Source organism: Phyllobates terribilis, unplaced genomic scaffold (assembly GCF_046119375.1).
Source record: "Phyllobates terribilis strain yellow unplaced genomic scaffold, ASM4611937v1 Scaffold_9__5_contigs__length_417890890, whole genome shotgun sequence".
NCBI lineage: Eukaryota > Metazoa > Chordata > Amphibia > Anura > Dendrobatidae > Phyllobates > Phyllobates terribilis.
The window spans coordinates 210,592,636-210,613,720 of record NW_027362769.1 but is presented as its reverse complement, the minus strand read 5'-3'; the positions used below and the strand labels follow the sequence as shown (position 1 = coordinate 210,613,720).

Sequence of the window (21,085 nt, the reverse complement as noted above, 5' to 3'; positions counted from 1 at the left end):
CGACCACAGTTTTTACCCCCTGTAGTTGCAGGTTGTGGGGTATTTGTCACTCCAATTCCTAAGGAATCAATTGCTCTCTTTATATGTGATGGAAGCCTTAGATTTTCAGTAATTCTTCTTTGTATGTATGGGTTGATCAAAGTCTGCGTCAGTTGGAGCAGAAACCCTTTTCTTTTATGTTCGCTAGCATCAGAAAACTCGGGGTGCTTCGTTGTCCACGAGACATAAGAATTAAGTGCAGCTGTAGCAAGTAAACTGAAAATCTATCGTAAAGGCCACCTTCTTGTGGCTCTGGTACACGTGTGCAGCTGTCGCAACATTTGATCAGTTACATCAACACCACATTTTGTCTTATTGTATCAATCAATAATCTCTGGAATTTTCTTTTCATGGTCATTGACTATTTCTGGATCATGATGCTGCGTTGAGAGTAAAATTACACATTTCTTTTTCTTTGCTTTTCCAAAGGATAAAACCTAACAACAAAGAATATTCCTCTCTAGATGAATCCAGCATTTCCTGTGGTACATACTTTCTGTTTTTCTACATCGTACCTGTTAGGGTATGTGCACATGGTGCGGATTTGAAGCAGAAATTTCCTGAGTGTTTTTGCCTCTCCCTGGCAGAAAAAAATGCGTGCGGATTTACATGCGTTTTTGACACATTTTTACATGCATTTTTTTAAGTGTTCTTGAGCATCAATGAATGATTTTTAGAGATAAATAAAGTTGGAGGGACATTGCTTAAGCCCTTGGATTACCATAAGAGCTGGGGTGAGTATATTGGTTCATTTAAATGATTAAAGAACATGTCTGTTGTATTTCAAACAAAGTGTTTACACTGTGTCTGTGTGTTTCTTTACTTTGTTTGGTCATGAAAAGGTCTGAATGACACCTTGACATAACCAAACAAAAGAGCTGGGTGTCAGCTAGTCCCATTCTCCCAATCTTTATTAGCATTTCTATTCACGTAATTTATGCGACTGCTGTGAGATGTTTTTTTCTTAGCCTGGGAATGTGTCACTAGGCAAACATTTTCCATGGCCATAATTAACATCTCACAGCTGGTTCGTTAGCCCCTACATCCCCCGATCAGCACTCAGCAGCGCTTTGGACACAAGGTATTTATGTTGCGTCCAAAACGCGGTGTTCTAATGCCGCACTTTTGTTGTCGGTACATGTGAATCTACCGCATATAATGACACTTCAATCAGTCTAAATCTGCAGCAGAGACTGGTGTGTCCGCTACAGAAATTGATACGCTGAGGGTGAGTTTGGGTATGTGGCCACGATCAGGAGACGCTGCAGGTCTGACGCTGCGTGTTTATACAGTGTCAAACCCGCAGCGTCCAGATGTTATGTTATAGTGGATGGGATCTCTAGAAATCCCATGTCCACTATGTGTGCATCTGAGGCTGCGAATCACCCGTGGACACTGACATGCGGACAGCAACATGTCAATTTCTCTTGTGGAGTCGCTAGTCTCCACAACAGAAACTTGACCACCAGAATGTATTGAAAGCGGTAAATCCGCATGGTTCAGTGAACACATGTGGATTTACCTGTGTTCAATAGAATGCAACGTTTTGGACGCAGCAAAAAATTGCGTCCAAAGCGCTGCTACGTCTGAATTATGGGCACAAAGCCTAAAATAAAAAAAAATAGCAAGGGCTCCCGCGTCATTTTTATAACCAGCAGAGGGAAAGCCGACCGCTGGGGGCTGATATTAGTAGCCGCGGAAGGGGCCATTAGCCAACAATGTTCCATGGCTATTAATATCAGCCCACAGCTGTTTGTTTAGCCTTTACTGGCTAGATTACAGGGGGATCCCAGAAAAAATTGACGTGGGGTCCCCCTATAAAATCTAGCCACAAAGGCTAAACTAGACAGCTGCGGGCTGATATTAATAGCCATGGGTACTAGCCCCCTAAGTGGCTATTAATATCACCCCTCAGCAGTCCCAGAAATGGTGCATCCATAAGATACGCCAAATCTGGCGCTTAGCCTTGCTCTTCCACGCTGCCCTGTAGCGGTGGCCGGGGGGTAATGGGGTTGGGGTTCACATCAGCCTTGTATTGGCGGCTGACATGAAGCCCAGGTTAGTGATGGAGGGCGTCTATAAGACGCCCCATTACTAACCGCGTAGTAAAATGGTCGGCGCATTTTCAATACACTGTGTTCCAAATTATTATGCAAATAATATTTTCTCAGATGTTCCCAAATTACCTATATGAATTGCAGTCATTGTAATTTTCCAGTCAAATAACTATTAGAGTACAATTGAAAGGTTTTTGTACAAACTGCCTATGATAACAGTATATTTAAAAAAAAAAAAAAACTCATGCACTCAAAATGCATGCTCCAAATTATTATGCACAGCAGAGTTTTCAACCTTTTCATTTTAATAAAGAACAGTGCCAATAATGTCTGAATTGTAAAGCACTGCAGAATATGTTGGCACTATATAAATAAAAAGATTATTAACCCCTTTACCCCCCAAGGTGGTTTGCATGTTAATGACTAGGCCAATTTTTACAATTCTGACCACTGTCACTTTATGAGGTAATAACTCTCGAACGCTTCAATGGATCCTCCTGATTCTGAGACTGTTTTTTCGTGACATATTGTAATTCATGATAGTGGTAAAATTTCTTCGATATCACTTGCGTTTATTTGTGAAAAAAACGGAAATTTGGCAATTTTCAAACTTTGAATTTTTATGCCCTGAAATCAGAGAGATATGTCACACAAAATAGTTAATAAATAACATTTCCCACATGTCTACTTTACATCAGCACAATTTTGGAACCAACATTTTTTTTATTAGGAAGTTATAAGGGTTAAAAGTTGACCAGCGATTTCTCATTTTTCCAACAAAATTTACAAAACCATTTTTTTTTTTTAGGGACCACATCACATTTGAAGTCACTTTGAGGGGTCTTTATGACAAAAAATACCCAAAAGTGACACCATTCTAAAAACTGCACCCCTCAAGGTGCTCAAAACCACATTCAAGAAGTTTATTAACCCTTCAGGTGCTTCACAGGAATTTTTGGAATGTGGAAGAAAACAATGAACATTTAACTTTTTTCACAAAAATGTTACTTTAGACCCAATTTTTTTTATTTTTGCAGGGGCAACAGGAAAACATGGACTCCAAAATTTGTTGTGAAATTTCCCCTGAGCACACAGATACCCCATACGTGGGGAAAAAACACTGTTTGGGCGCACGGCAGGGCTCGGAAGGGAAGGAGCGCCATTTGAATTTTTGATTGTAAAATTTGCTTGAATAATTAGCGGACGCCATGTTGCGTTTGGAGAGCCCCTGATGTGCCTAAACAGTGGAAACCCCCACAAGTGACACCATTTTGGAAACTAGACCCCTAAGGGAACTTATCTAGATGTGTGGTGAGCACCCTCAACCCCCAAGTGCTTTGCAGAAGTTTATAACATGGAGCCGTGAAAATAAAAAAATCAATCTTTTTCCACAAAAATGATGCTTTACCCCCAATTTTTTTTATTTTCACAAGTGTAAGAAGATTAAATGGACCCCAAAAACTGTTGTGCAATTTCTCCTGAGTACGCCAATACCCCATATGTGGGGAAAATACAGTGTTTGGGTGCACGGCTTGAGTTTGCATCAGGTACACAGGTATGCACCATGTATCGTGGGTGCTCGAGTGACATGCTCGAGTACCCGCTCGCATGTTTCATGGTTATTAGACACCCAAAAAAAAAAACCATGCGGGGATCGCTCGTGCATGGCAGGCAATCCCCGCGAGGTTTTTTGGCCACGAAGCATATGGGGCGGAGACTCGAGCATGTCACTCGAGCACACGCAGTACATGGTGCATACCCGAGCACCCGATGCAAACTCAAGTAGCGAGCACTTGCGCTCAACACTAGTCGCCATATCGTCTTTTTTTTTTTTTTTACTTTTGAAAAAAAATCCCTAGCACAACCCTAACTCTAGAGTTTATTTTTTACGCCGTTCCTCGTGCGGTATAAGTGATGAAATTACTTTATTCTTCAGGTCGGTGCGATTACAGCGATACCAGAATCATATCGGATTTTTATGATTGACAGCTGTCACACACTAAAAGACGCATTTTTTTTTTTGCAAAATCTAGTTTTTGCATCACCATATTTTGAGAGCTTTAATTTTTCCATATTTTGGCCGACATGTCATGTGACGACTTGTTTTTGCGGTATGACTTGACGTTTTTATTGGTGCCATTTTCAGGCACTTGACATTTATTGATCGCTTTCTATTCCGATTTTTGGGAGGCAGAATAAACAAAAACCAGCAATTCTAGAATTGTTTTTATGGGTTTTTTTTTATGCTGTTCCGAGTGTGGTAAAATTGATTAGACAGCTTTATTCTTTGGGTCAGTCCGTTTACAGCGGTACCACATTTATATAGTTTTTCTATGTTTTGGCGCTTTTACACAATAAAAACTATTTTATAGAAAAAAAAATTTTTTTGCATCGCCTTATTCTGAGAGCTATAAACCTTTTTATTTTTTCGTCTGATGGAGCTGTATGGCGGCTTGTTTTTTGTGGGACAAGATGACGTTTTCAGCAATACCATTTATATTTACATTCGTCTTTTTGATCGCGTGTTATTTCATTTTTTGTTTCGCGGTATGATGATAAAGCATTATTTTTTGCTTTGTTTTTTATTTTATTTTTTTTACCATGTTCACTTAAGGGGTTAACTAGTGGGTCAGTTTTATAGGTCAGGTCGTTCCGGACACGGCGATACCAAATATGTGTACTTTTATTGCTTGTTTGTTTTTTTCATAATATTTATTGATGGGTACATTATATTTTTATTTTTGGTGGATTCTTTTTATTTATTTTTTAATATTTTTACAATTATTTTTTTTTCCATTTTTTAACACTTTTTTGACTTTTATTCTCTGTCCCACTCTGGGACTTTCACTTTTTTTATTCTGATCGCCTGTATAGCACAGGAATGGAGCACCATCCCTGTGCTATACAGGCTGTCAGTGCTGCAGATGCAGAAGATATTTTGGTCATGTACTGCGCATAACCAAAATATCTTCCTGCTGGGTCGGGTCGTCATGGCAACATCCGGGAGGCCGAGGCAGACAGCGCTGGAGGCTGGGAGAGGAGGGGAGTATTCTGATCACCTCCCCTTGCCCCCACAATTCTGCGATCGACTTCGATCGCAGCATTGAGGGGGTTAATGTGCCGGGAGCGGTGCAGGACCGCTCCCAGCACATAGTCACAGCTGACACCCGGTGCTATCAGCTGACACCCAGCGGCGATCGCCCCGCACCGCTTGTGTGCGGGCGCAATCGCCATATGACCTAATAATACGTCATTGGTCCAATCGGCCCAGGACACCATGACGTACTATTAGGGCATACGTCAGAAAGGGGTTAAAGATTATGATATCTTCAGATAGCATCAAACAAAAACGGTCATCAATTCTCTGGAAATTTTCAGACTTTTGTGTAAGGCCAGGCTTTTTAGTGAGAATATTTGATTTTTGACATCTACATGGGTGTAGAGGATTTTTACACCAAGGAATATCAGTCGCACTAGAAAACAAGTAAATTTTCTGTGTCGCCAGAATCCTGATCATTAGAACTGTGAAAGCTTTCGGCATCTGAAATTTCATCTGCTTCTTCCACATAATCGTCAGATGACTCAATCTGGCAGATCACCATCGCTTTCACTTAAAACATCTAGTATTTGAGTTCTGTAAGATTTCTTCTAGCCATACTGAAAACAAAAAGCACAATATTTACCTGTAGGAAAAAATTTTTTTGAATATATACCACTAGCCTACCTTTTATTGCGCACTGTCAAGCTCTAAACTGCAACGTCGTACTCAAAAAAACAAGAAAAAGAGCTCTAAAACTTTTGATCCCAGAAGAAATATGATTCGCCCACTAAAAAGGTGTTTGCTACTTTGCAAAATTTACCTACAATAATGAAAAATAACTTTTGACTCAAAATACTGTTTCATAAGACAAAGTCCCAATTGGGGTATTTCTAGTACCCCAATGACAAATTGGCTGGAAAATCTGCAGAACTGAATGATTTTTACTTGTTTTAGGAAAATGGTGTGTCCTATGTTGAAAAAAATTCAGCTACATTGAACAACTACACTGCTCAAAAAAATAAAGGGAACACTTAAACAACAGAATATAACTCCAAGTAAATTAAACTTCTGTGAAATCAAACTGTCCACTTAGGAAGCAACACCGATTGACAATCAATTTCACATGCTGTTGTGCAAATGGAATAGACAATAGATGGAAATTATTGGCAATTATCAAGACACCCTCAATAAAGGAGTGGTTCTGCAGGTGGGGACCACAGACCACATCTCAGTACCAATGCTTTCTGGCTGATGTTTTGGTCACTTTGAATGTTGGCTGTGCTTTCACACTCGTGTTAGCATGAGACCACATAAGTTGCTCAGGTAGTGCAGCTCATCCAGGATGGCACATCAATGCGAGCTGTGGCAAGAAGGTTTGCTGTGTCTGTCAGCGTAGTGTCCAGAGGCTGGAGGCAGTACCAGGAGACGTGGAGGGGGCCATAGGAGGGCAACAACCCAGCAGCAGGACCGTTACCTCCGCCTTCGTGCAAGGAGGAACAGGAGGAGCACTGCCAGAGCCCTGCAAAATGATCTCCAGCAGGCCACAAATGGTTAGAAACCGACTCCATGAGGGTGGTATGAGGGCCCAACATCCACAGATGGGGGTTGTGCTCACAGCCCAACACTGTGCAAGATGCTTGGCATTTGCCACAGAACACCAGGATTGGCAAAGTCGCCACTGGCACCCTGTGCTCTTCACAGATGAAAGCAGGTTCACACTGAGCACGTGACAGACGTGGCAGAGTCTGGAGACGCCGTAGAGAGCGATCTGCTGCCTGCAACATCCTTCAGCATGACCGGTTTTGGCAGTGGGTCAGCATTTCTTTGGAGGGCCGCACAGCCCTCCATGTGCTCGCCAGAGGTAGCCTGACTGCCATTAGGTACAGAGATGAGATCCTCAGATGCCTTGTGAGACCATATGCAGGAGTGGTTGGCCCTGGGTTCCTCCTAATGCAGGATAATGCCAGACCTCATGTGGCTAGAGTGTGTCAACAGTTCCTGCAAGATTGCATCTGTACTTGCGTAATTGGCACGTTCTAATGTGCGGATGGTGCCCGGGTGTAGAGGAGAGGAGAGTCTCATCCACACCCAGGTACCATTAAAAAAAGCTGTAAAAAAAGAAAATAAAAAATAAATGTATATTTACCTTCTGACGGCCCACGCTGTGCTCCTCCTTGCTTCCCGGCACTTCGCGATGGAATGAAGGACCTGCGCTGACGTCAGAGTCATGTGACGGGTCATGCAACGCTGACGTCAGCAGGTCCTTCAGTGTACCGCTGCCGGCAGCCGGGACGGAGCGAACAAGACAGCGCGGGCCATCGGATTGTAAGTATATATTTATTTTTTGACATTCTCTCGGGTCACACTATATAAATCCATGCTGTTTGCATGGATTTATATAGTGTGACCAAGATGACAAGCACTTTCCAAATGATGCTAAATTCGTTTGGAAAGCGCTTGACAACCCGCATGCGGAAATGCAAGTGAAGAACGCTTCACTTCCGCATGTCCCTGGCAGGAAAACGCATGTACAATCCGCATGTACAATCCGCATGCGTTTTTTCTACCAGGGAAGATGCAGAAAAGCTCAGGAAAAATCCGGAGCATTTCTGCATCGTGGGCACATAGCCTTACAAAGATTACTTCTAATGAAATTATGTTCTTGCAATTGGGAAATTTACTTTTTGGCATTCTCCAAACCAATGTCACCTAGGGCGATGACGTTAAAGGATTTCATTAATTTATAGTAGATCCATCATTTACAGACCATGAGGTCTACATTCCCCTGAACATAGTTTAGGGGCATTTCCACATAGTCATTGGGAGAGGAGTAGCCTCCTATACCCCAGTAAAAAAATATACATATAGGGGTATAGTGAACAGCCATGCCGGCTGTGTGAATATAAGTGGAAGGGAATTTGGTCGCATGATGACAAGTTCTCAGGGGAGGAGTCCTGAGGAGATAATTTGCATATTCCCACTGCATTTTGGGGTAAGTGAAGAGTCTCCGCGAGCTCAAAGAACACTGGATTTTGGCTGTTGGAGCTGAAAAGAGGACATCGGTAAACCGCGCGCCTACTGGCGCGCGCATTTTGAAGCTTTTTTTTTTTAAACTTTTTTCACTGTTTTCAGAACATTAACAATAAGAACATGGAAGAGTCCAGGAGCCATTTGGTGAGCTGCATATCCTGCTACATGTTCACAGACTTGCCAGTGGAAAAGCCAAACTTCACATGCCAGAAATGCAAGCTTGTGTCCCTGTTGGAGGAAAAGTTGCGAAATCTAGAAGAGAGGTTAACTACCTTGAAAATCATTAAGGAAGGTGAAGAGTTCTTAGACAGAGCAGAATTATCTCTTCATGATTCAGAAAGAGAAGAAATTCGAACTGCACCTGACGAAACAGAGGAATGGAAGCATGTGACCCACAGAAGCAGGAGGATCGAGAGGCAGTCAGCACCCATACTGCTCAGGAACCAGTACCAGGCTCTCACGCAGGAGAACCATGAAGAAATACAGCAAAATAAGACTTTGCCAGCAATGAATAACCTTGTAAGCCCTCAGAATCCTCCTGGATGGAGAAAGAAGAATGTTGTGAAGAAAAAACGGAGAGTGGTGGTCATGGGGGATTCCCTGTTAAGAGGAACAGAGGCCGCTATCTGCAGACCAGACATAACCTCAAGAGAAATGTGCTGTCTTCCAGGAGCAAAAATTAAAGATGTGTCTGACAGGATATCAAGACTCTTCAGACCTACAGATCACTACCCATTCCTGCTAATACATGTGGGGACAAATGACACCGCAAGAAAGGACCTGCAAACCATCTGCAGTGACTTTGAAGACTTAGGCAAGAAAGTGAAAGAATTGGGAGCGCAGGTGGTCTTCTCATCCATCCTCCCAGTGGATGGCCATGGAACAATGAGGTGGAATAAGATTCTACAGGTGAACAACTGGCTACGTCGATGGTGCCGTCAACAAAGATTTGGATTTCTGGATCACGGAATGAATTACCTATACGATGGACTACTTGCTAGAGATGGGGTGCACCTTACGAAGACTGGAAAACATGTATTTGGAAGTCGCCTTGCTACACTCATCAGAAGAGCTTTAAACTGGAACAATGTGGGAAGGGAAGCAAAAGGCCAGAAAAAGCCATACAGCTGACAAATACTATTGAGATCTCTGCTACTGGAAGTGGAAAAGAACAAAGACAAAACAATTTAAATAATAAAAATATGGGAGGAAGAGAAACCAATCACAAACTAAAATGTTTTTATACAAATGCACAAAGCATGGGCAACAAACAAGGAGAATTGGAACTACTAATGCAGGAAAAGGAATATGATGTCATTGGAATCACTGAAACTTGGTGGGACGATACACATGATTGGAATAAAAGGCTAAAAGGATACAACTTATTTGCAAGAAACAGACTTGATAAACGAGGAGGAGGTGTTGCATTGTATGTTAGAAAAGCGTATATCTGCACAGAGATTGAAGCTTCAGAGACTGGGAGTTCTGTGGAAACTCTTTGGGTAAGAATACAAGGAGAGAACAACGGAAAGGACACCATTGTAGGCATTTACTACAGGCCACCTGGGCAAGCTGAAGATATGGATGAACTCTTTATGTATCAAATGACCAAGTTCTCCAAAAAATATGATGTAGTCGTCATGGGAGATTTCAACTATCCAGACATTTGTTGGGAATCTCTCTCAAGTAAAACTAACAGGTCAAGCAAATTCTTATCCTCTCTTGCTGACAACTTTATTTTCCAAAAGGTAGGGGAGAAAACAAGGGGATCTGCTACTTTGGATCTAATCCTTATAAACAGGGAGGAAATGGTTGAGGAGGTAAAGGTGGCTGGGACCCTAGGAGGCAGCGATCATGCCATTATAGAATTTTGGATAACTAGAGGAGGAAGACATGTGAAGACTCAAACTTCAAGGTTAGATTTTAGAAAGGCAGATTTTAAGAGACTCAGAAAGAGAATAGGAGGGATCCAATGGCTGGATGTCCTTAAGGACAAAAATGTCCAGGAAGAATGGGAAATTTTTAAAAATGAGATTCTCAAAGCACAATCGTTAACAATCCCAAAAAGTAGGAAGAATGGGAAGCATTTAAGGAAACCAGGATGGATGAACACAGAACTTAAACACATGCTAAAAAGAAACAAAGAAATGTTTATTAAATGGAAAGAGGGAGGCATATCTAAAGAAGATTATAATGCAGTCTGCAGATCCTGCAGGGCACGTATTAGGGTAGCTAAAGCTGACAATGAATTAAGGCTTGCAAGAGATGTCAAAAGCAATAAAAAAGGATTTTGGGGGTATGTCAAAAGTAAAAGAAAAGTCAAAGATGCTATAGGATTTTTACAGGATGAAAATGGAGAAATGGTAAGAGAGGATGTTGAGAAGGCCGAACTTTTTAATTCCTATTTTGCATCTGTTTTCTCTCAGAAAGAAAATGTAACATCAACTGATCTTCACTGTCCTTTTAAAGGAATAGAGGAATCCAAGTTATCTGTAAACAGAAAGATTGTGAGGGAATATTTAGCTAACATAAATGAGTTCAAGTCTCCAGGTCCAGATGAATTACACCCCAGAGTACTGAAGGAGATCGTAGAAGAAATTTTAGAACCACTCTCCATAATCTTTGAAAATTCTTGGAGAACAGAAGTCCCAGAAGACTGGAGAAGAGCAAATGTTGTTCCTATCTTCAAAAAGGGGAAGAAGGTGGACCCAGGGAACTATAGGCCGGTGAGTGACTTCTATACCAGGAAAGATCTTTGAACAAATTATTAAACAACATGTTTGTAAGTACATGGATAAGAATGAAGTGATTAACCAGAGTCAGCATGGGTTTGTAACTAACAAGTCATGTCAGACTAACTTAATTTCCTTCTATGACAGAATCACTGACTGGGTGGATCAGGGAAATGCTGTAGATATACTATATCTTGACTTCAGCAAAGCATTTGACAAAGTATCTCACACCATCCTTATTAGGTGGATTCATAACTGGCTTAGTGATCGGACTCAAAGGGTGGTTGTAAATGGCTTCACATCCAGCTGGATGAATGTCTCAAGTGGGGTACCACAGGGCTCCGTCCTGGGACCTGTATTGTTCAACATCTTTATCAATGATTTAGATGAAGGAATTGAGGGTAAACTGATTAAATTTGCTGATGACACAAAGCTAGGAGGGATAGCTAATACTAGAGAAGAGAGAGAGAGGATTCAAAAAGACCTAAATAAACTGGAGCAGTGGGCAGCAACCAACAGAATGGTTTTTAACAGGGAAAAATGCAAAGTACTACATCTGGGCAATAAAAATGAAAAAAGCATATACAGAATGGGAGGAATAGAGCTAAGCAACAGTACATGTGAAAAAGACTTAGGTTTACTAATAGATCATAGACTGAACATGAGTCAACAGTGTGATGCAGCAGCAAAAAAGGCAAATACAATTCTGGGATGTATTAACAGAAGCATACAGTCTAGATCACGTGAAGTCATTATCGGTCTTTACTCCTCTTTGGTCAGACCTCATCTGGAATACTGTGTACAGTTTTGGGCACCACATTTTAAAAAAGACAGACAAACTGGAGCAAGTTAGAGAAGAGCGACCAGAATGGTGACTGGTCTGCAAACCATGTCCTATGAGGAACGGTTGCAGGATTTGGGAATGTTTAGCTTGCAAAAAAGAAGACTGAGAGGAGACTTAATAGCTGTCACATTGTAGAAGGATCATCTTTATTCTCATTTGCACAAGGAAAGACTAGAAGCAATGGGATGAAACTAAATGGGAGGAGACACAGATTAGATATTAGAAAAAACTTTTTGACAGTTAGGGTGATTAATGAGTGGAACAGGCTGCCACGAGAGGTGGTGAGTTCCCCTTCAATGGACGTCTTCAAACAGAGGCTGGACAGACATCTGTCTGAGATGATCTAGTGAATCCTGCTTTGAGCAGGGGGTTGGACCAGATGACCCAGGAGGTCCCTTCCAACTCTACCATTCTATGATTCTATGATTCTATGATTCTCCACAGCACTTGCGTGAATCCTATTCAAGTACATAGCTCTACTGCCTCAATTTGCGCACATTTCCCCAATGGTGCTTTGTCTCTAAAGGTTTTCTTTTGCTTTTCACCATTACCACTTCTGTTGGATGGTTACGTCTTCACCAGATCCCATCCATTGTGGGGCAATCAAGCTCTCCTCTATTCTTCAAGTACAGTGTAAGAATGGACAGCTCCATTGGATGGTGCAGGTTTTCATTTGGTTGAAGCAATGGGAACAAAAAAAATGCCAATAATCACATCAGCGTGTTTCAAGGAACAGATTATGTGGGATAAAAGATGAAGATCACGAATGCCAAGGCTGCAGAATACACGTAAACCTTGATCAAACCAGCAAAGTGTTACCAATGCAACAAAGGTATGGACCCCGGCCTCCTCCCGAAGAACCTTTCGCAAACAGGTACACCACTTCATTGCAGAACACGTATGAAATACAAGAGACAAAGATTTTGATAACAGTTTATTTTCCTGCCTGTTTTGTACATTTAGAAAAAGAATCCCAGGATTTTGCCTCCCGTGTGTTTTCGCCTCGCTTCTTCATGGTCCATGATGCCAGCTGAAGTGGTAAGCACAATGTACCTGCAAAATGAAACAGTCTAGGTTAATATGCCATTTCAATAAAGGGAACACTAGATCCACATATAACGAGACTTTCTGTAGCATCAGCATATTTGTATAAACCATGGTATTACAGAAGCAGAGCGGAGGACAATCTGAGATGCAGTGATCAGTAACAGGATCGTATATGACAGAAGTATGAGGAGTAAAGAGGCATTTACACAGCAAGATAATTGTGAACGAGCGTTAAAACTAATTTTTTTTTTTACGATAATTTTGCCATGTAAGCAGACTGACGATCACCTGATGAAAGAGCAAAACGCTAGTTCATCAGGTGAAATGATCTTTTGTGCAGCATAAAAGATAGTTTTCAGCGGTGCATGGTCCGGTGTAAACAGGCGGTCACATGACCACCGATAGGTAAACGTTTATAGATCTGCAGTCATTGTGCCACCGGTTGGTCAGTGTCAATGGACCTTAAGGCTGTGTGCCCACGATGCGTTTTTGATGCAGATTTGCAGCGTGGAAACACATTTCATTCCTAAGACATTCTGCAAGTTCTGTGCACATGGTCAGGATTTTTTCTGCGTGGATTTTACTCGCAGAAAAAATACAGACATGACCAATTCTTGTGCGTTTCTGCATGCGTAATTGCCTATACAATGCATTGGAAAAACACATGGCAAATATGCATGCAAAAAGGCATCAAAACCGCATGAAGTTTTTCTGAAAAGGAGATGCAGAAATGCTCAGGAAAATTTCTGCTTCATTTCTGCATCGTGGGCACTAAGCCTTGGAGTTGGAAGAATACCCATCACCGATCTATGGCTATTTAATAAAGGAGTGGACAGGCCACATTGGTGATATTTAGAAGAGTCAGTAGTTAACAGAAGTGGCCAGAAGCAACCGTAATGCCCCTCAATCCTGCCAAAGGACCTGACATTCTATCAAAAGTCTGGTCCAAAATTTCCAGGTTGTGGGGTCCTAGCATGCAGAGCAGGCCGCTCTTGCCCTTTGCACTAAACTAGCGCTGCCGTGTACTTTACTAAAATGTATCCTAACTAACATCATTGGAGCAATTACTGTTCAATAACGTCTTAGTAAAGTGCATGGCTCTGTTAGTGCAGAGGTCGAAATTTTGCCCTTGCAGCCGCAAATCTCACAACCTGGAAGTTTGGACCAGAGCTTGCAAGAAGCTTAGTTACCATATTCCTACCCCCTCCCCTGCACATCACAGGGCCCTGTGACGTGCACTGTTCTCCCTGACATGCGCAAAGTGCCGCTCACTTAAGACTGCGCTTTGCTTCATCCCGGCCTGGCTCGCTGTGCAGGTGCCGGGAAGTGAGTGAAGCCAGGGCCCTGTGATGCGCAGGGGAGGGGGTAGGAACATGGTAACTAAGCCTGTGGAAAACGGAGTTTATAAAAACGCATTTCTCTGCAATCAAACCTCTACTATGGGCCATACAGGCAAGTATATTTACTTTTCTATAACCTGTATGCCTATAGTAGAGGTCTGATATCTCCCAGGGGGGTGACACATTCCCTTTAAATAAAAAGAGGCTTCCCCAGATTGCTAATGGAAACATTGCTTCGCGAGTACCCATGTCAGAATAGTCTCAGATGCCCTGCACTTCTACTGGACCACATGGATCACAACAGAATACTGTGTTGAAGAAAAAAAAAAAAAAACTACAGGCTGTATTAAAGAAGTTATCAGGGCTTCTGGAAAGTCTGCAGTGACTATAGGAGTGCAGACTGCTGAATCCTTACAGCGTGCAATCCACACACTGTCAGGATTCAGAAGTCTGTAGTCACGGTCTTTATAGATTGTAAGCTTCTGAACAGGGCCCTCACTCCTCCTGTAACTTACTTTGTGATGTTTTTATTGTTTTGTACATGTTTCTGCTTAATTTTAAAGTGCTGCGGAATATGTTGGCGCTATATAAATAATTTTATCATAAGCCCACACAACCGCTTTAAAGAGGAGGCCAAAATACGCAACATTCAACAGTTTCTAGCTAAACAAATGAAGTTACTATGTCAAATCAGGTTTCTACATAGTAGTAGAAAAAAAAGTAATCACATTACACTAAAAACACATTCTCCTGCTGCATATTTTTCTTCAGACTGCAGTTTCTGCAAAGATCTACTGAACATATAGATCTACAAGTACTACAGCTTTATTGACTAGCAAGAGTACTGCAAAAACTCAGCCATCCAAACATTTTTATTACAGATGCCAGATGTGAAACTTGATACCTACCAATGGCATAGTATTTCAGTCTTTCTACATGGATCGGTTAAAAAAATTGAAGCCACACTTTCAGCTGGTCTTTAAAATAAAAGGTCTCACATATAACAGAGGTGGAAGGGGGTCATACTAGACACCCCAACATTTCAGTCCAGATATCACAGCCTCCTCTTTTGTTTCCATTGCTCAGTACAGAGCAATGCACAGAGCTCGCAGGAGGTTATCACAATCCCTTGTGGGGCCTGCTCCCGTCTAATACTGAAGGCAGGTCATCATTATTAAGCACCTAGATAACCATTTTGACATGTAATAGGTCTCCATTACAGGAAGGCTACCTGTGTACATCGGAAAAGAAAAAATTAAACCACAATGTCTTACCCAAACTGACGTGAAGGCAGGAGGTTGTTCTGCCACTTCTCCAGATCCTTCAACTGCACATCAAATCTGGGGCTGATCACGCCACACTGAAAGTCACCGGATGGAAGTCACATTAGTTAAATCATTTATATAGAACTGTACGCAGTTATTTTATTCTCCTAAATGAACAATAGGGTAATGTGCGAAGGCAAAGTGTTCTCTTAAAAGGGTTGTACCAAAATAACTCCAAGCTGGGGATCAAACTGCAAAAAAACACATTACAAGCCAGCGGCTCGTCTCCCCGCAGGAGAACGTTCGTAATCTGCACTCATTTGGCCGCCGCTTCCATGTTATCCAGAAATATCATGACTTAACCTTCAGGACTTGACAACAACTTTTCATGTTTTTGTAGTTTTGCCTTTTTCCTCTACTTTTCAAAAGCCAGAACTTTTATTTTTCAAGTGACGGCCATATGAAGGCTAAAAAACATGGGGTGAAAAATTGACATAAGTGCAATTCCACAATGGTCTTCCAGGTTTTGTTTTTACGGCGTTCACTGTGCAGTAAAAATAAACCTGGAAACATGATTCTCGAGGTTAGTACGACTATGAAGTAAAAAAAAAAAAAAAAAACGAAGATTGGTATTGCCAGTGTTTGGGAGAAGGAGGAGACTTATTGATACCATTTTGGGGTACATACAACACAATGGTCACTATTGTACTTTTGGGTAATCCAATCGCTTGTACTGTATGACAGTATTGCAGTATATAGTGGAAATCGCACTCTCCTTTGAAACAGAGCTTCAGAGGAGTACCAAGATTGTGGTTCTGGGGGGCATCAGCAAGCCTCCAGCTGCCATAGTAAGCCAGTTATGTCTGTAAGGGAGATGGGGAAGCAAGTGGGGGGCAATGGAGCCCACAAGTGCACACACCAAAAATCCGGCCATTTAAATTGCGCTGTCAGTGATTGACACTCATTTACATAGATGTGATCAATGCCGGAAATAATCGCTGCAGGTAGGGGAAGCTGCTGGCTGTGCATCACAGCAGACATCTGCCTAGTAGCCTCATCTATACATACACACCATGGCTTGACTAAAGTTAAGTCAGGCTGTGAAAAGGGTTATTTTTATTTATTATTATAGCGCCATTTATTCCATGGCGCTTTACATGTGAAAAAGGAGTATAATACAAGAACAATTACAATAATCTTGAACACAATGTGACAGCGACTGGTACAGGAGGAGCGAGGACTCGGTTAAATATATATGCTCCAACTCCATATTATTTCTGACATGGGTCTACCCAAGACCTGGTCATCTGAGCAGGCTGATAAGAATCGACTGGCAATCTCAATATATAAAGACCGTATACAAGATATCAGCAGGTCCATCTATTATCCAATGTGCATTGTGGCTGCTCTTAAGTGAGGACGATCAGTCATGGAGGATTTCACCAGATCAGGCAGCTATAGACCAATATCACATGTAAATAGTGTAGTAGTGGTCATACACGAGAGCGCCGATGGCTGAACACACTACAGGCTCCGGAGCAGGACAATACGTAATGGAAGTCCCTACACTTTGTACCTATATCAATCAGCCATCCAGAGTGTGACCGCAGACAGACCCTCTAAATACTAGTACAGGGTCTCGCTCCTGATTGACAGTGACAGGGGAGCGTGTCTGCTGCAGTGCAGAGTAACAATACAGCATATCCAGCTCCTCCGGCATAGGAAACATCACCAAATACATTGGATGTGCTGACATCTTACAAATGTTTAGGGATGATCCTTATAAAAGAGAAAATTAAACATATGCGTTTCCACGCAAAACCTGAAGATGCAAACTGTACTGTCCTAAGACATAGCTCTTCCCACAACCCTACCCAAAGAAATCCACCATGACACCGCACCATACCCAATTCTAAAACTGGCCATAGACAATAGAAAATCATGTATGTGGGGAGGGGGCTGCTGACCGTCAGGAATCAGATAGTGAGATATCATAAAGCTCAATCCTTTGTTCCTATAGATGAACATCAACAAATACAACAATTTCAGCAGGACTGGCCCAATATCTTAAGTAGTTTAAGTAGAAAAAGTTACTGCTGCTTAGTCAAAAACCATTCTCCCCCATATACTAAGATATTGCACAGCAAGGTGCAGAAACACATCAAAGTCCAATATGAAAAGAGGATGAATATGCCGCACTCGCCATATAAAAAACTTCAGCAGACTTTATTCCAAGCAAGTAGAATTACAGCTCGGTGGTATCTGGTCCCAGGATGAAGCTCCTGCTCGGTGCGAAACGGCCATTATCCAGGCTTTCCAGTGTTTCACATGCTACCACACTGTAATTTTACTTGCTTGAAATAAAGTCTGCTGAAGATTTTTTTCTTTCCCAGGTGTCACATATTCAATCTCTTTCCAATATCTGATATCTACAGGGGCTTCCTGCTCCCCCACTACCCCGACAATGTGGGAGAATAGGAGAAGGTAGTTAGAATTTCAACAGCGGATTGTTCTGCTCTCAGGGGAGAGGAGAGGCCACCAGAGATGTCCGACAGAGGCTCTCTCCTCTCTTGTGGAAAACACCTGCTGTGTATGGGGGGGGGGGGGGGGGGGGGGGGAGACAAGAAAGGTGGCTGTGAGGTCAACCCACAGCTGTCTCAGGTGTATGGCCATCTTTTTTTTTCTCCCCATTAAAAACAATGTGCATTTATGGTGGAATTGGGCAATATGGATGTCTGCTGAGCGAGCTCACACAACAGCTGATACTTGCTTGTAAGTGGACTTGGGCTTCACCGAGCTGTCACATGCAATTTACCATAATGTTATCACATCACAGAGAGTCCGACTGGACTGTACAAGCATTTGGAGGATGGACATTTCTGGATCATAATGAAAGGCCACATCCATATAATTCAGTCTCACAAACATCCTAAAAATGTTGGATTATTCGCAGCACTGCAGTCCCAAGCACCCGCTATTCACTGCTGAGCGTCAATCACTTCTGCTCAGACTATTAAACAGTTCTTACATGATAGTATACAGGCCGGGACAACACTGCTCTTCTCGAGAAGCCCCCAGCACCAATCTGACTGCTGAGACCATTTACACATTACAAATGAATGGGCATCCATGCTCCAGGGCTTCGCTGGCTGAGAGGAATTGCTCCTGATTTTTATATGGCCAGAGTTACCCCTATAACCATAACTGGGTTTCCAAATAACAAAGACTTCCCGCCCATGAAAACTCATCCATATAGACAAATCGCACAAGTCAAGCAATACTGACAACGTCTCACCCCAAAACCCATAGCCCACAAGGGGTCGGGGCTCAAACTCGTGTTCTCACCTTGTTCAGTCTGCCTGTGAGATTGACGACGATTTTTCCGGCCCGGTGATCATCAATGATTTCGAATTCTCCAATGTAACCTGTAATAGAAAAGCAGGAGGTGAAAGTCAGGGCCGCCCACCACACCAGGAAATAAGGAGCGAGCAGGAGAGAGGTGGTCTTACCATGCTTCATCATCACCGTCAAGAAGCGCACAATCACTTTGGAGCATGGTCTGATGAGAACCTGGCGCTTGCCACGTTTCTCTGCATTGTTTATGCTTTTAAGGGCATCGGCAAGCACGTTCATGCGCACCATGGTGCCTGCAAGAAAAGGGAGCAGTCAGACAATATACCAGCATCACTGCCCACTAGAGACGGGGGCACAAGTCATGACACATCCAAAACATGAACCAAGCTCCTAATGTGTACACCGTGCTGCTTGTGCAGGCGACTTAGTGCCAAGACTAGAAATTACAGATCTGTGCCAACCGCGCCATCGCATTACATGGTAGCGTGACCACAAAGGCTTTAGCCACGAAGTGTTATGTAGTAGGGCCGTCAGCCACCAATATAAGGCAACTAAAATCTTATCTCGCATCCTACTGAAGTGATGGACAAAGTGGCACAGAGCTGGGCAAGCTTTACTCTGCCAACTGGGACAGCTCAGACCTGCAGCGTCGTCTGGACACTGGCCCAAACTATGCCCGGCCCGATATGAGGAAGCTTAACACCTGCAGCACGGATCAGGAGCTAAGGGCACAGCCGAGTGCATCAGATGGATAGGAAGGAATGTGCGCAAGGTCAGCCACCTCTGGGAGAACTAAGCGGTGGCCGGTTCCCTAGACAATGAGCAGCAAACAAAATTAAAACACCCTTCATTTGATTTTTAACAAGTTGAAGGTGATGCCATAGATCGGTGGTGGTCCGAGCACCGGGATCTGCACCCAGGGAAGCACTTACCCTTGAGAAAGGAGCTGCAGTGCGTACACTCCACCTGCACTCCATTCCTATGGCTTTACCCGGCAGCCGGATAAAAATGACCCGTTCTGCCGGTGGTCGGACACCCATCGATCAGCAAAGGGGGACATCTTGTAACCGGACAACATCTAATGGCAAAACCTGCTCGTCTTCAACACTTCTGTTCATTGATTGTTAAGAACGCAGAGGAATTCTGTGATGGACGCGGCCATCACTGTGCAGGTAGAAAACCGGTAGCCCCCCCGTCCACCCTCATCAACTGGATCCCCACTTTGCCCCATCACCAGGCACCGTCGTCCCCCCTTCTCCATCACATAAATGACAGAAGCTGCAGGTAGAATCAGTCATCGGAGCTGCTGGAGCACTACAAGTCCCAGCACGCAGAGTGCAGCAGGACACGCTGGGGCTTGTAGTGCTGTAGTGGCCCCTACTATGAAGCCCAGGAGGCGGTCACACACAGGCTCCACCGTCCCCTCCACACTGCCGGCTCCTGGCTGTACTGTGGCCGGGTCGGTGCGGAGCCTGAGGCCGAGGCTTCCCCCTCCACACTCCATGGCTGGGCAGTGAGACAAGGACCCATCCCCGGGCTCCGGTCCCCGCTGAGCGCCGCTCCCAGCCCTGCCCGCCCCCCATACCGAGCTCCTCCGAGAGCCCCGCTCCTCCACTACACGGGGGTCAGGCGGCAGCTGCGCTCCGGGGCGGGATGGCCGAGATATAATCGGATATCAGTCAGGCCCAGGATAGTGACTTACTCACCGGGTCTGCAGTATGGCGGAAAGAGGGAGGAGGAAGAACGCGCGGTGAGTTATGGGAAATGTTGTAGTCTCGCGAGATTGTTTCTACACGGTGAACTCTATTGTTCGGGCAGGAGTAATCAATTGTCGAACAGATCGCACCGTGCGCTTCGCTGTGTAGAAGATTGTTGATCGATTACACTGGCCTGACTGAGCCTTTCTATAGCGCACAGCGGTGCTGCAGCCCTGCAGCGCTCCTCACACGGGGCTGACGTCGGTTTCTTATCCGGGAAGGATTTTGTGGTTTTTTTTTTACAGGTTTAACTACAAAAATGACAATAATAAAATACAATGCAGCGAGGTGCCCGGATGTGACTACACTTGTTATTCTCCTGGGGGACGTGAACCTGTGATCCAGGGGCGGACACAGACTGTAGTGGGCCCCTGTGCAAGAAATTTTTGGGGGCCCCCCCTGCCCTTCATAAGGCAACAAAGTTATGTAAACATAACCCCCCCATGTGCAGCTCACCCCCCCCGTGCATCTCTCATCCCCCCGTGCATCTCTCACCCCCCCCGTGCATCTCTCACCCCCCCCGTGCATCTCTCACCCCCCCGTGCATCTCTCTCCCCCCCGTGCATCTCTCTCCCCCCCG

General features: G+C 43.6%; 1 protein-coding gene across 1 annotated transcript; it reads right to left on the bottom strand.

The window, feature by feature from the left end:
• Nucleotides 1-12,663: 12,663 nt before the first annotated feature.
• Nucleotides 12,664-20,556, bottom strand: RPS15A (ribosomal protein S15a). Its single transcript, XM_073647653.1, has 5 exons — nucleotides 20,455-20,556; nucleotides 18,904-19,041; nucleotides 18,740-18,819; nucleotides 15,404-15,489; nucleotides 12,664-12,795 (listed from the first exon to the last, which is right to left on the bottom strand). Exons 2-5 carry the CDS (start codon nucleotides 19,034-19,036, stop codon nucleotides 12,702-12,704), a joined length of 393 nt encoding a protein of 130 aa, XP_073503754.1. The 5' UTR covers nucleotides 19,037-19,041; nucleotides 20,455-20,556; the 3' UTR covers nucleotides 12,664-12,701.
• Nucleotides 20,557-21,085: the final 529 nt, after the last annotated feature.